Source organism: Somniosus microcephalus, chromosome 11, assembly GCF_052327205.1.
Source record: "Somniosus microcephalus isolate GS21.2 chromosome 11, FLI_Smic_1.0, whole genome shotgun sequence".
Taxonomy (NCBI): domain Eukaryota; kingdom Metazoa; phylum Chordata; class Chondrichthyes; order Squaliformes; family Somniosidae; genus Somniosus; species Somniosus microcephalus.
In genome coordinates this window covers 24,558,046-24,574,314 of record NC_140997.1, presented here as the reverse complement: position 1 = coordinate 24,574,314, position 16,269 = coordinate 24,558,046, and the positions used below count along the sequence as shown (strand labels likewise).

The following is a 16,269-nucleotide window of genomic DNA, read 5'->3' as shown; positions in this document are numbered from 1 at the left end:
CATATGGCTTTGTTGATCGCAAAGAGTTGTTGGCGCATCAGATGCTTTGCCACGAGGAGTGGTTGAGGCAGACACCATTGTCTTTTTTAAGGGAGAAGGGAATAACTGTTTGAAGCAGAGGAAGATGCAAGGCAATACAGGGGGAGACAGCAGGCAGTAGTATTAGTTTTGTACAACTCCAGCAGAGAGCCAGGAGACACGATGGGGCAAATGGCCTCCTTCTGTGCTGTAAACTTCTATGATTCTATCTCTGAAAAAAAGGGATGGGCTTGTTAGGCCTAATGGCTTTTTAAAAAACAAATTCAAATCTCTGAAAACAGACAAGTGAAATGAATGTAATGCCTGCTGGTGCCTCTCTTTCCCATTTCTAGTGTATCTGTACCACCACCAAACATATTCCATTTTGAAGTCAGCAAAAAAGAGCACTCATTTTATTTGCTCCACTCAGGCTGATGTACAAATTGGTAACTTAAGAACACCTTTTTTTTGTCTCTGAATAGAATTTTGTTAAAGGGATCCTGATGATGATACATACCCTTTAAGGACTGAGCTGTTAATTTTGCACTCCTTCAATAAAATTTGCCTGATATGTGTGTGTGGCAAATAGTTCAACTAAATTCCCTTTTCTCCCTCAAAAAGCTATTCCTTTAAGAAATGCATTAAACAGCAAGTACTCAACTATAAGAGATAGAGTTTGTAAAAGCTTCCTCTGTTAAACCCAAGGGTTTGTAAACACATTATTGTTGCTTCAAGACTATAGGTTTGTGGCAAGTTAACTAATTTCAACAACGGTTTCAGTGCAAGTGCTATAATTAGCCAGTGTCCCTGAGCTAAGGAGAGGGAACTCAGTTGCTGATTTCTATCTAGTCACCCTTGCTAAAAATACATGCGTGTAGCTATCAAATGGAGACAGGGCTAGGCTTAATTGCGATAGCCTCCATGGTAAAATAATCTGTTTGGCAAACATCACTAAAACAGATTATCAGGCACTTGTGTGGCAAAATGTTACCTGCCACTTATCAGCCCAAGCCTGAGTGTCGTCCAGGTCTTGTTGCATGCAGGCATGGACTGCTTTATTATCTGAGATACAACAAGATGTTGTCAGACTGAGAAAGATGTGGGAGATTAGCAATTAAAATAATTCAGGATTCTAGTAAAACTATTTAAAAGGGATAGAAGCTCTAGGATATATATTCTCTATTTAAGTACGTACAAAGTGAGGGAAGCTCTATAAATACCTGTACACTCACACTGAGGTACTGTCCCCCTCCCCTTCAAATCTGCCATCATCAACCCCTCCTCAAAACCCAACCCTTGATCCCCCGTCTGTCCTTGCATACTACTGCTCGATCGCCAACCTCCCTTTCCTCTCCAAAGCTCATTGAACGTGTTGTTGCCCCCCAAATTGATGCCCATCTTTCCCGCAACTCCCTGTTTGAATCTCTCCAATCAGGTTTCTGCCCCTGCCATAGCACTGATCAGCTGTGGCTCAGTTGGTAGCACTCTCGCCTCTGAGTCAGAAGGTTGTGGGTTCAGAGTCCCACTCCAGAGACTTGAGCACAAAAATCTAGGCTGACACTTCAGTGCAGTGCTGAGGGAGTGCTGCACTGTCGGAGGTGCCATCTCTCAGATGAGACGTTAAACTGAGGACCCGTCTGCTCTCTCAGGTGGATGTAAAAGATCCGACGGCACTATTTCAAAGAAGAGCAGGGGAGTTATCCCTGGTGTCCTGGCCAAAATTTATCCCTCAATCAACATCACTAAAACAGATTATCTGGTCATCATCACATTGCTGTTTGTGGGAGCTTGCTGTGTGCAAATTGGCTGCCGCGTTTTCTACATTACAACAGTGCCTGCACTTCAAAAACTACTTCATTGGCTGTGAAGTGCTTTGGGACATCCTGAGGTTGTGTGCGGGGCAGTTTTACTGGAGACTGACATTGGTACTCACACTCCTGCCCTACTGGAAAATCTTACCTCCTGCTGACATTTCCCCAATTCACTGACAACAGGAACTTCACCAAAATTAACCAACAACAACCCCCATCCCCAAACACTGACATCATCAAATATTAAAAAAAATACTGCAGATGCTAAAAATCTGAAATAAAAACAGAAAATGCTGAAGATACTCAGCAGGTCAGGCAACATCCGTGGAGAGAGATACAGAGTTAACCTTTCAGGTCGATGACGTTTCACTGACATCATCAATACTGGCCCACCCTCGCAGGAAGGCCCCCGAACTAGCAGACCAAATTACTTGCCTGTCATGATTTAAAAAAAAATACATCATTGGTCGCAGTGTGCTGGATGTTTAATCTTTATAAAAATGGCGTCTGATTTTTGACATTGCCGACAGCACGAACATTACGTAGTAAACCCGGCGAGATCAGGCCGACTTCAGTGCGCAATCTTTAATCGGGATTCGTTCAGCAAGAGGAGGAAGGAAGACAGTTTGGCCAGCTTTGTTTGGTCTCCCGTAGATGTTCCGTTGAGGGGGGAAGCCAGACTCGGGCAGTGACGCAGTTGGCCAAGGGCAGCGAGGTAGAGAAGGACCTGGATGTGGCGGTGATTTCTTTTTGGAAGAAAAGAAAAAGATGCCGAAAGTGAAGCGGAGCCGCAAGCCGCCGCCCGACGGCTGGGAGCTGATCGAACCCACCCTGGACGAGCTGGATCAGAAGATGAGGGAGGGTGAGTGGATTCCCGGGGTTGCCATGGTATCGGTCAAAGGAAGACCTGCAAAAAAAAACCCCAGAAACTACAGGCCAAGGCAGCATCTGTGGAGAGAGAGAGAGAGAGAAACAAAAGCTAACCTGTCAGATCTGGTGAACTTTATTTCTTGCTGCACCAGGTGCCCTGGGCCAATATTTATCCCTCGACCAACTATAACAAAAAAACCAGATTATCTGGTCATTATCACATTGCTGTTTGTGGGAGCTTGCTGTGCGCAAATTGACTGCTGCGTTTCCCACATTACAACAGTGACTACGCTTCAAAAGTACTTCATTGGCTGTAAAGCGCTTTGAGACGTCCGGTGGTCGTGAAAGGTGCTATAGAATTGGGTGAAGTGGAATACGAGTGAAAGCTTCATACCATCACTGTGTGTTCTACGGTACCTTTACTATGATTACAGAATCAAGATTTAAAAAAAAAACGAATTTCCCCAAATACTTGGGAATCTGAAATCAAAATGCTGGAAATACTCAGCTGGGTCAGGCAGCATCTGTGGAGAAAGAAACAGAGTTAACATCGCAGGTCGGCGAGCTTCCGTCAGAACTGGAAAAAGTTCAAGATATAACAAATATTTAAGCAAGTGCACGGGGCAGGGCAAGAGGGGGGAGGGGAGGAGAGGAAGGAACAAAAGGGAAGATCTGTGATAGGGTGGAAGGCAGGAGAGATTAAATGACAAAAGGGATGATGGTACAAAGCAAAAGGTGATGGTAATGGGACAAGTAAAGAAACAAAAGATGAGTCTAGATGAGGTGTAAATGGCAGAATCATCAACAGTTGCCATGTGACAAAATAGGGAGCAGAGGTTATGGTCTGAAATTGTTCAACTCAATGTTGAAGGCTGTAATGTGCCTAATTGAAAGATGAGGTGCTGTTCCTCAAGCTTTGTTGGAACAGTGTACGAGGCCAAGGACAGAGCAGTGAGAGTAGGAGTGGAACGGAGAGCTAAAGTGACAGGCGGCAGGCAGCTCGGGGTCACGCTTACGGACTGAACGGAGGGGTTCCGCATAGCGGTCACCCAATGTGCGTTTGGTCTCCCCACTGTAGAGGAGACCGCATCGTGAGCAGCGAATACAGTATACTAAATTGCAAGAAGTACAAGTAAATCGCTGTTTCACCTGGAAGGGGTGTTTGGGGCTCTGGACGGTGGGAAGGGAGGAGGTGAAAGGGCAGGTGTTGCATCTCCTTTTGCTTTGTACTATCATCCCTTTCGCCATTTAACCACCCCTGCTTTCCACCCTATCACAGACCTTCCCTTTGGTTCTCCCCTCCCCCCTTACCCTGCCTGTGTATTTGCTTAAAAATCTGAACATCGCGACCTTTTTCCAGTTCTGACGAAGGGTCATCGACCTGAAACGTGAACTCTGTTTCTCTCTCCACAGATGCTGCCTGACCTGCTGAGTATTTCCAGCATTTTCTGTTTTTGTTTCAGATTTCCAGCATCCGCAGTATTTTGCTTTTGTGCTTGCATTTATATAGTGTCTTTCACAACCACTGGACGTCCCAAAGTACTTTTTGAAGTGTAGTCACGTGGCAGCCAATTTGCGCACAGTAAGCGCTCACAAACAGCAGTGTCATAAAATGATTAGATAATCTGTTTTTGTTCTGTTGATTGAGGGATAGATATTGGCCCAGGACACTGGGGAGAACGCCCCTGCTCCTGTTTGAAATAGTGCCGTGGGATCTTTTACATCCACCTGAGGGGGCAGACGGGGCCTCGGTTTAACGTCTCATCCAAAAGACGGCACCTCCGACAGTGCAGCACTCCCTCAGTACTACACTGGAGTGTCAGCCTAGATTTTTGTGCTCAAGTCTCTGGAGTGGCAGGTAATCTACATCCTAGGGTACTTAAGGAAGTGGCCCTAGAAATAGTAGATGCATTGCTGGTCATCTTCCAAAATTCTATAGACTCTGGAACAGTTCCCATGGATTGGAGGATAGCTAATGTAACCCCACTATTCAAAAAAGGTGGTAGAGAGAAAACGGGGAATTATAGACCGGTAAGCCTGATATCGGTAGTGGGGAAAATGCTAGAGTGCATTATAAAAGATGTAATAGCAGAGCACTTGGAAAACAGTGACAGGATCGGACAAAATCAACATGGATTTACAAAAGGTAAATCATGCTTGACTAATCTACTGGAATTTTGAGGATGTAACTGGTAAAATAGATAAGGGAGAACCAGCGGACGTGGTGTATTTGGACTTTCAGAAGGCTTTCAATAAGGTCCCGCATAAGAGATTAGCGTGTAAAGTTAAAGCACATGGGATTGGGGGTAAGGTACTGTCTTGGATAGAGAACTGGTTGGCAGACAGGAAGCAAAGAGTTGGAATAAACGGGTCTTTTTCCGAGTGGCAGGCAGTGACTAGTGGGGTACCGCAGGGATCGGTCCTAGGACCCCAGCTATTCACAAAATATATATAAATGATCTAGACGAGGGAACTAGATGTAATATCTCCAAGTTTGCAGACGACACAAAGCTGGGTGGGTGTGTGTGCTGTGAGGAGGATGCAGAGAAACTCCAGTACGATTTGGACAGGTTGGGTGATTGGGCCGATGCATGGCAAATGCAGTATAATGTGGATAAATGCGAGGTTATCCACTTCGGTGGCAAAAACAGGAAGACAGATTATTATCTGAACGGCAATAGATTGGGAAAAGGGGAAGTGCAATGAGACCTGCATGTCCTTGTGCACCAGTCGCTGAAGGTAAGCATGCAGTTGCAGCAGGCGGTTAAGAAGGCAAATGGTATGTTGGCCTTCAAAGCGAGAGGATTTGAGTACAGGAGCAAGGATGTCTTGCTGCAGTTGTACAGGGCCTTGGTGAGACCACACCTTGAGTATTCTGTGCAGTTTTGGTCGCCTTATCTGAGGAAGGATGTTCTTGCCATGGAGAGAGTGCAGCGAAGATTCACCAGACTGATACCTGGGATGGCAGGAATGATGTACGAGGAGAGATTGGGTCGATTAGGCTTATATTCTCTGGAGTTTAGAAGAATGAGAGGGGATCTCATTGAAACTTTTAAAATTCTAACAGGACTAGACAGACTAGATGCAGGAAGGATTTTCCCGATGGCGGGGGAGTCCAGAACCAGGGGTCACAGTCTAAGGATAAGGGGTAACCCATTTAGGACTGAGATGAGGTGGAATTTCTTCACCCAAAGAGTGGTGAACCTGTGGAATTCTCTGCCACACAGGGCAGTTGAGGCCAATTCAGTAAATATATTGAAGAAGGAGTTGGATATATTTCTTGAGGCTAAAGGGATCAAGGGATCAAGGGATATGGGGAGAAAGCAGGGACAGGGTACTGAATTTGGATGATCAGCCATGATCTCATTAAATGGCGGAGCAGGCGCGAGCGGTCAAATGGCCTACTGCTGCTCCTATCTTCTATGTTAACAACAATGGCAGTGCTGGCGTTGAGAGGTGGTGGAGAGGTACAGCTGGGTGAAATGGGAGATCATAGATATCTGGAACACTGCCTTGTAGCTAATAAAGTAACATTGGAAGGTTGCTGAGAGCACCTACCCTCTTGAGCATGTTTACATGTGTAAAATGGGGAAACGGGGACTATGAAGAAAAATATTCCGTATTTAAAAACGAGGCAGGTACTAAAATGGCCTCCTTCACATACAGACAGTGTAAGCATATGGGATCCTGGGCTTTATAAATAGGCATAGAGTACAAAAGCAAGGAGGTTATGATGAATTTTTATAAAATACTGGTTCGGCCACAACTGGAGTATTGTGTTCAATTCTGGGCACCATACTTTAGGAAGGATGTGAAGGCTTTAGAGAGGGTGCAGAAAAGATTTACAAGAATGGTCCCAGGGATGAGGAACTTCAGTTACGTGGATAGACTGGAGCGGCTGGGGTCGTTCTCCTTAGAGCAGAGAAGGTTGAGAGGAGATTTGATAGGTGTTCAAAATCATGAGGGGTCAAGACAGTAGATAGAGAGAAACTGTTCCCTTTGGTCGAGAACCAGAGGACACAGATTCAAGGTGATTGGCAGAAGATCCAAAGGCGACATGAGGAAAATCTTTTTTACGCAGCGAGTGATTATGATCTGGAATGCACTGCCTGAGAGGGCAGTAGAGGCAGATTCAATCGTGCCTTTCAAAAGGGAATTAGATAAGTACCTGAAGGGGAAAAAAAATTGCCGAGCTATGGAGAAAGAGGCGGGGTGGGTGATTGGGACTAGCTGAAGTGCTCTTGCAGAGAGCCGGCACGGGCTCGATGGGCCGAATTGCCTCCTACTGTGCCTTAACGATTCTATTCTAACTTGACATCAGCCATGTGATTGTCAGTCTAATCACTGGATAGATACAGATCAGGAAGTCAATTTTACCAATTTTCGCTCATCCATCCACCACTGGAACACAGTGGAAAATAGCTATGCCACAGCAAACAGGGAACTCGTGATCACAATAGAAGGATATCTGAGGGGAAATCTCTGGCATTTGCCCCTCAGGTTCCTGTCAGCAAGTATGTGAGGTTACATGTGGGCCATTCACCGAGACCAGCAATGCTGCTGGGAGACAGTATAATCATTGTTTTTTTTTCTCCATTTATATTGGGAATCAGTTTGATATTCTCTAGGTAAATGCTGTCTGCCTGTTGACTAGTATGATCCCAATATAAAGTGAGTACTGACTCTGTACTCAAAAGAAAGGTTCAATGTAACACAAGGCATTTATTTGGAACAAGGGCTGTGCTAAACATCCAGTCTTGTAACTTGAGATTCTGCTAATTTAACTTTGTTTTTTTTTCTCTTGTAGCGGAGACAGAACCTCATGAAGGGAAGAGGAAGGTAGAATCACTGTGGCCCATCTTCAGACTCCACCACCAGCGAACACGTTACATATTTGACCTATTCTATAAGAGAAAGGCAATCAGCAGAGGTATAAGTGTTAAAAATGACAGCTCTGTTTCTTTGGGATTTGATTGTATTACGATGTTCCCTAACTGTGTTAGTATATAGTTTTGGTGTTCTTAAATGGATATTGCTGTTAACTCTAAGAACTACTGCCTGTTAAACAAGGAAACCATTTTTGTGTCTCTTTCAAAACAAAATTACCCAGTTGGGTCTATTTCATACCTTCATTGATTTTCCTTCAATCAATTTAGTAGAATATTTATAACATATTAAGTGATTATGATTACTGTATTCAAATTAGTTTCTATATTAGAATCATAGAATAGTGCAGCACAGAAGGAGGCCATTCGGCCCATTGAGTCTGCGCCGTCTCTTTCGAAGAACAATCCAGTTAGTCCCGCTCTTTCCCCATATCCCTGCAATTTTTCTCCAAGTATTAATCCAATTCTCTCTAGCATGTTGTTAGCAGTTTATTTATTGTAGCAAACATTCTTTCAACAGAGATGAATAATCTTTGCCCCCACCATGGAAGCCTTTTCAGCATTATAAATGTTTAGCTTCCATTGAGAGTTTCAGTATTGTTTCAGTGCATTTACTGATTTTGTCAATCTAGGTTTATTATTTTATATAATAAAAACAGAAAATGCTGGAGATACTCAGCAGGTCAGGCAGCATCTGTGAGAAACAGAGTTAACGTTTCAGGTCGATGACCTTTCGTCTGACGAAAGGTCATCGACCTGAAACGTTAACTCTGTTTCTCTCTTCACAGATGCTGCCTGACCTGCTGAGTATCTCCAGCATTTTCTGTTTTTATTTCAGATTTCCAGCATCTGCAGTATTTTCTTTTTGTATTAGGTTTATTATTTGATTACTACAAAGTAAAATTTTAAAATGTGCCCAATACAGAATACATTACAAGATACTTTTGAATGCAAAAACGTTGTGACCCATTGCAGAATACCAACCCTACAATCTTCTAATTACAGCATCTTGCTGTTTAAGAGTCCACCAAGCATGGCTCACCCACCCTTGCTGGTAACCCATTCCAGCCCAAGTATGTACTTCCTGCGCCTGTTCTTAAACTTGCCATTTACATCTTGGCATTTTAGAAACAATTCTTGGGATGTGGGCAAGGCTACATTTATTGTCCATCACTTGTTGCCCTGAGAAGGTGGTGATAGGCCTTCGCCTTCAACTTCTGCAGTCCTTGTGGTGATGCTGCACCCACAATGGTTATTCTGCGGCGAGTGGCTCACCTGACTTCCCAAAGCCTTTCCTCCATCTACAAGGCACAAGTCAGGAGTATGATGGAATACTCTGCACTTGCTTGAATGGGTGTAGCTGCAGCAATACTTAAGAAGCTCGACACCATCCAGGACCATGCAATCTTGATCAGCACCAGGCTAAACATCCTGCGTACCGTGGCTGCAGTGTGCACTATCTACAGGATCCACTGCAGCAACTCGCCAAGGCTTCTTCGTCAACACCTCCCAAACCCACGACCTCCACCACCCAGAAGAATCTGGGCAGCAGATGCATGGGAACACTTATCTCCTCCGAGTCGCACAGCACACTAACTTGGACATACATCATCCGTTCCTTCATTGTCGCTGAGTCAAAATCCTGGAACTTCCTACCGAACAGTATTGTGGGAGTAGCTTCACTACGCGACTGCAGCGGTTCAAGAAGGCGGCTCATCACCATCTTCTCAAGGGCAATTAGGGATGGGCAATAAATTAATTCTAGTCTTTCCAGTGACTCCCGCATCAAAAGAATGAAGAAAAAAGTAGGGATTTGCAGGAATTTGAGCCAGTAATGGTTTTAGGAAAGGGAAATCATGTTTAACAAATTTGCTGGAGTTCTTTGAGGATGTAACAAGCAGGGTGGACAAGGGTGAGCCAGTGGATGTGTATTTGGATTTCCAGAAGGCATTCGATAAGGTGCCACATAAAAGGTTACTGCACAAGATAAGAGCTCATGGAGTTGGGGGTAATATATTAACAGACTAACTAACACAAAGCAGATTGTTGGGATAAATGGGTCATTTTCTGGTTGGCAAACGGTAACTAGTGGGGTGCCACAAGGATCGGTGCTGGGGCCCCAACTATTTACAATCTACATTAATGACTTGGATGAAGGGATCGAGTGTAATGTAGCCAAGTTTGCAGATGATATAAAGATGGGTGGGAAAGCAAGTTGTGCAGAGGACTCAAAGAATCTGCGAAGGGATATAGACAGGCTAGGCGAGTGGGCAAACATTTGGCAGATGGAGTATAATGTGGGAAAGTGCGAGGTTATCCACTTTGGCAGGAAAAAGAAAAAAGCAAACTATGATTTTAAATGGAGAGAGATTACAAAATGCTACAGTTCAGAGGGACCTGGGGGTCCTTGTGCATGAAACACAAAGTTAGCATGCAGGTACAGCAAGTAATTAAAAAGGCAAATGGAATGTTGGCCTTTATTTCAAGGGGGTTGGAGTATAAAAGCAGGGAAGTCCTGCTACAACTGTACAGGGAATTGGTGAAACCACACCTTGAGTACTGCGTACAGTTTTGGTCTTCTTATTTAAGGAAGGATATATTTGCATTGGAGGCAGTTCAGAGACGATTCACACGGTTAATTCCAGAGATGAGGGATTTGACTTATGAGGAAAGGTTGAGCAGGCTGGGCCTATAATCATTGGAATTTAGAAGAATGAGAGGTGATCTTATCGAAACATATCAGATACTGAGGGGGCTCGACAGGGTAGATGCAGAGAGGATGTTTCCCCTCGTGGAAAAATCTAGAACTCGGGGGCACAGTCTCAGAATAAAGGGTCGCCCTTTTAGAACTGAGATGAAGAGGAATTTCTTCTCCGAGGATCGTAAATTTGTGGAATTCTCTGCCCCAGAGAGCCGTGGAGGCTGGGTCATTAAATACATTTAAAGTGGAGATAGACAAATTTTTGCAAGATAAGGGAGTGACGGGTTATGGGGAGCGGGCTGGGAAGTGGCTCTGAGCCCAAGATCAGCCATGATCTTATTGAATGGCGGAGCAGGCTCGAGGGTCCAAGTGGCCTATTCCTGCTGCTATTCCTTATGTAATGATGAAGGAGCGGTGATGTATGTTCACGTCAGATGGTGTGTGACTTGGAAGTGCTCCCATGACATTGCTACTTTAGTCCTTCTTGGTAGTAGAGGTCATCGGAAAAGGAAGTACTGTCGAGGTAACCTTGGTGAGCTGCTGCATTGCATCTTGTAGATTATACATACTGCAGCCACAGTGCAGTGGTGTAGAGGGGGTGGATACTGAGTGCAGTAGCAGCGATATTGATTTAAGCAAAGTGCTCTGACCTGCTTTTTGATGGTTATTGCTGCTACATCCATCTAGGCAAGTGGTGAGTGTTCCATCGCACTTCTGATTTGAGCTTTGTAGGTGGTGGAAAGGCTTTGAGGGGTCAGGACGTGACCCGCTCATTGGAGACTACCCAGCCTAGGCCCTGCTGTTGTAGTCATGGTGTTCTGACTGGTCCAGTTAAGCTTCTGGTCAATGAAGAACCCCCCCCCCCCCCTGCCAGAGTGTTGATAATCGGGGACTCTGGTTGTGCTGTTAAAGGTCAAGGGATGATGGTTGGGCTTCCTCTTGTTCGAATAATGAATCCGTTGTGTTTTTACAACAATCTGGAAACTTTCTCTGGCACAAGTCCACAAATTCCCTCTGGTTTGCTAATATCATAACCTCTAGGCTACTGTGCTGTATTTTAAGTATGTTACAAATTATTTTTTTCTACACCTATTTGAAAGATTGGGGAGCTGTTCTTTGCCAATTAAATCCTTTATTGGAAGACGCCTCCCTTACAGTGGCCCTGTTTCTGGTTCCAAATATGTTCAATATGTCGAGTCAGCTAAGATGCGTGCCTCTCCAGGTCTGTTATTCGTGCATTAGTGTTGGAATTGGTGATGTTTTTTCCTTCATATTAATTAATGTATGTTATAGGGAACAAATGTTCCTGTAATTGTGCGCATTGTAACTGAAATTAAGTTCCAGCATCACAGACAGGAACCTGATGAATGTTTGCCCTCTGCCTGTATTCCAGCACTGGCAGTGTGATATCTCTTGAGTGTGACCTGCATGTATTTGTTGCAGTGGGGAGAGTGTTTCAGTTTTTGACCAGGTTGCACAGTGGTGTTTAAATGCTCCATCCTGGCAAGAGGGAGTAATAGGCTTGACATTTATTCCTACCTATGCCCAGAATGTATGTTTTGGCAAACCTATTTGCAGCGCATGGCTGTACTTGTCTAATTTTTCTAAAGCGCTTATAAATATGAGGTGATCCCTCCTGTGTTTCACAAAGAGGGCTCTTTTATAAAGTGTGTGTCAAGTTTAGTAACGTCACAATCTTGTTTTTGTAGAGCTGTATGATTATTGCATAAGGGAAGGATATGCTGACAAGAATCTCATTGCTAAGTGGAAGAAGCAGGGTTACGAGAACCTGTGCTGTCTCCGCTGCATCCAGACCCGAGACACCAACTTTGGAACAAACTGCATCTGCAGGGTCCCCAAGAGCAAGCTTGAAGTGGTGAGTCTCCCTTTACACTGAGGTCTCTCTACAGTAAAACTGTTCAGACTCCCCAAGTGAAATCATCAGTTAACATAAGAGGAATCTTAGTCTGACAGCTGTTTGTTAAAATAGTCCACTGTAAAATAATACTAACTCCTTTTAAACTTTCACTTGTTTGTGACCAGATATTTGATCCAAAAGTTTTTCATTTGCTTGCAAAACAATAATTACACTTCAAAAATAATTAATTAGCTGTGAAGTGGTTTGGGATGTCTTGAGGTTGTGAAAATGTCATATAAATGCAAGTTCTTTCACTTACAACAACTTGACATTCAAGACTAGATGCCGCCAAGCCGATTCCCTTAATTAGTAGATAAACTTTCAGGTCCAACGCACCAGTATTTTACTGCATGAATGCACTCTCGCTTTTTAAACAGGGCGTATTGTTCACTGGGGACAGTTAGCTAACTCCGATTTATGTCATAAATCTGGGACAGAAATACAATTGTTATTTGAAAGTCGTACTGTGGACCTCACTTCAACTAGATTTGCTTAAAAGATAAATATCCATAATTCTAGTATATGATCACTTGCATTTATGTAGCACATTTAATGTAGAAAAATGTCCCAAGGCATTTCACAGAAGCATAATCAGAGAAAGAACGACGTCAAGCCAAAGAAGATATTGGGAGGAATGACGAAAACCTTGGTCAGATAGGTGAGCTTTAAAGAAGGTCTTAAAGGAGGAAATCGAAGCGTGTAGGGCCTAGGTGGCTGAAGGCATGGCTGGCAATGGTGGGACAGAGAGAGTGGAGGAAGCACACAAGATCAGAGGAACGCAGAGTTCTTGGCGGGTTGTAGGGCTGGAGAAGGTTACAGAGATAGGAATGGGCAAGGGCATGGAGGGATTTAAACACAAGGATGAGGATTTTAAGTTCGAAGCATTAGAGGAACAGGAGCCAGTGTAGGTCAGCAAGGACAGGGGTGGCGATTGAGCAGGACTTGGTGTTGGATAGAATATGAGCTGAAGTTTCTGGAAGTTGAGAGGATATAGTCTAGATTGAAGGTAACAAAGGCATGGATGAGTTTCAGCAGCAGATGGGTTCAGGTGTGGTGGAGGTGGGCGATGAAACCGAGGTGGAAGTAGGTAGTCTTTATGATGGCGAGGATATGGGGGAGAGTTCAGCTTGGCGTTTAAATAGGATGCGTAAGTTGCGAAGAGTCTGCTTCAATCTCAGACATTGGCCGGGGAAGGGGGTGGAATCAGTGGCGAGGGTACGGCGTTTGTGACGGGGTCTGAAGAGAATAGTTTTGGTCTTTCCAACATTTAACTGTATGAAATGGCAACTCATCCAGGACTGGGTGTTGGACAAGCAGTTTAACAACAGAGCCAGTAAAGCTGGGTGCTGTTAGCATACATGTGGAAGCTGATCCCAATCTTCAGATGATGTCAACTCCAGAGCAGAATGTGTAAACAGTTCAGAATTCTTATGATCACCAGTATTCAGCTTGAGATTGCTTTATAATCATTTAATTTCTTTCTTTTTCCACAGGGGAGGATTATTGAGTGCACACATTGTGGATGCAGAGGCTGCTCTGGTTGAATGTTCCTTTTTTGGATGAAGGGGGTTTTAGTTTATGTATAATCAATTTCATTTTTAATCAAGAAAGTATGGACCACAATTAGGACAAGATGTACTGTATATGCCGTAGCTCTTCTAACCAGCTTTGCTTTTTTGAATGAGTAGTGAATTAAAGCTTTGTTGTAAAACCAAAACCTGCTAACACTGTAGTCTTTATAAAGTAACCAACATCACAAATAGATTGGATCTGGATGGCAACTATGTCTACTCTGAAGCACCTTGTAAAAGTATAAAAGTAGGGCAATTTGACTTGGTGCAATGTGACAACTATACTTACCACGTGTAACTTAAGTTTGGCGGCAGTAAAATCACTTGCCCCACAGACGGCCATTAAGAGATGACCACGGTCACTTTGGGGTGGTTAGTTCTGTCAAACCAGTTGCATCTATAATAAACTAAAATGGAAGACCATCCTATTCTATAACTACTCTTGATAGTCCTGAATCTGCATATTTCAGTAATCTTTTTGTAACTGCTTATTGATCTGTACTGAAGGTTACTGTGAAATAAAGTTTATTTGTTCATTTCCCTGCATTTTGTTTCATATGAGCTTCCTACAAAAAGCGAACATTTAAAAGTTGTAATTTCCAAATCAATTCTGGGGCTCAGATGGAAATGTATCTTGTTGCTTGAAATAGACTGCACTGTCAGCAATGCCAAGTAAACCCTTTACTGTGTGGGGCTCCTAAAACTAACCTCAGTAGGTCACTGCTCCCCTTAAGTTATTTATTTCTCCATGACCAAAGTCTATTTAGTGCATTTTATGCAGAAGAATTATCTCACTCTCAGATCTAGTACTCAATTAAAGGGAAGGATAGACTTAGATGGTTTGTAATAAAACCATCTGAAAGATCTACTATCCTTCCCTTTTAATGGAGTACTGGATCTAATCTTGTGGGGAGACAATTGCTTCAAGTTACATATTCTGGGCACTAGGCAATCATTCGTCATGGACAACGTCCTTGGACTTCATGCACATTTTCTCCTGGAATTAATTTCCCTGGTTATTGAGCACTATATCCTTCGCTTTCTGCTTGGTTTCTTTTGAGGGAAAGTATGTTTAGGGATCTTACCAGCTTTTACTGTGTTTTATCCACCAATTAAGTCCTGGATTTCTTTTTTAAAAAGTGGTAGAGGTAAAAACATTTGAGGGGAAACCCTAACATTTCCCAGTGCTTTCTTACAAAAAATCAGGCCCAGAGATGCATGCAGATTGCAGCCATCATGTCAGCATGGTCACTGATGTGATGTGTGTGTGTCCCTGGACTTGATTTTTGGCAGGAAAATAAATGAATTCTATGCCGTTTTAAGGGCCACTGTTGTGAGGAGTATATATTCCTACTGCAGCAAATGTCAGTCGTTCATTCCTAGGTGTGCATGGGGCAAGGGCAACGGAGTACTGACATAGTTGCCACACTAAGGTTATCAATCAAAGCCTGACTCTGATCACACCAAGGCACTGTGTGCTAAAAGCACGATCACTACTGTTCCCCTGTGCATAATCTCCTAACAATGTTTAATATTCCACCCTTTGAGGGAAGATAAGTGGCTGGAAAATATACGCAAGTCCTTCAAATTTAATTTAAACATAACACACTATCTAGGGGTTAAGTGACAGTCTGATAGTGAGCACCTCAAAGGGGTCTGTGAACTGTAAATAATTGCATGTTATTATTTAGCGTGACTACCTTTTTTAAGTCCCTTGCTTGTTTTTAGTTTGTGATATTCAAAATGTGTTTTTTCTTTGACCTTCAAATTTCCCACCCCACTGATGTTCTCTCATTTTTTACACTAAGAAAACCTGAAAACCCAAGTTAGTAGGTTGGCAATAACCACGGATCTTTAAAGTTTTAAATTATGCTCCAATGTGTGGATAAGAGAAGGCTTTGGTCTTACACAGAGACCAGAAAGTCAAGGCAATTGTTTTGGCCTTGCAACATTTGAATGTTGGAAATGGAAGTTCAGTGCTCCCTAGATCAGGGATGTCCAGACTGCAGTCTCCGAGATCTGGCAATCATAGAATGATGCAGCACAGGAGGAGGCCATTCGGCACGTCGTGCCTGTGCCGGCTCTTTGAAAGAGCTATCCAATTAGTCCCACTCCCCTATTCTTTCCTCATCGCCCTGCAAATTTTTCCACTTAAAGTACCTAGTGACTTGTATTTTGAACTCCTATTTTTATCCTATCCAATTTCTCTACTACCTCTTCCTTTTACTGTGACATTGGCAGCATCCTCTTTAGTGAAGACCGATGCAAAGTACTCATTTAATACCTCAGCCATGTCTTCTGCTTCCACAAGATGATTGTTTTGGTCCCCAATTGACTCCACCCTTCCCTTGACTACCATTTTATTATTATGTTTGTAAAAGACTTTTGGGTTCCCTTTTATGTTACCCACCAATCTATTCTCATACTCTGCCCCATATACTGTATTTCCTTTTTCAGATCTCCCCTGTACTTTATGTTCAGTTTGGCTCTATTG

The 16,269-nt window shown here is 43.4% G+C and overlaps 1 protein-coding gene across 1 annotated transcript; it reads left to right on the top strand.

The window, feature by feature from the left end:
• Positions 1-2,273: 2,273 nt before the first annotated feature.
• bud31 (BUD31 spliceosome associated protein) lies at positions 2,274-14,314 on the top strand. Its single transcript, XM_086000366.1, has 4 exons — positions 2,274-2,691; positions 7,507-7,629; positions 11,996-12,162; positions 13,698-14,314. The coding sequence occupies exons 1-4, from the start codon at positions 2,598-2,600 to the stop codon at positions 13,746-13,748; spliced, it is 435 nt and encodes a 144-aa protein (XP_085856492.1). The 5' UTR covers positions 2,274-2,597; the 3' UTR covers positions 13,749-14,314.
• Positions 14,315-16,269: the final 1,955 nt, after the last annotated feature.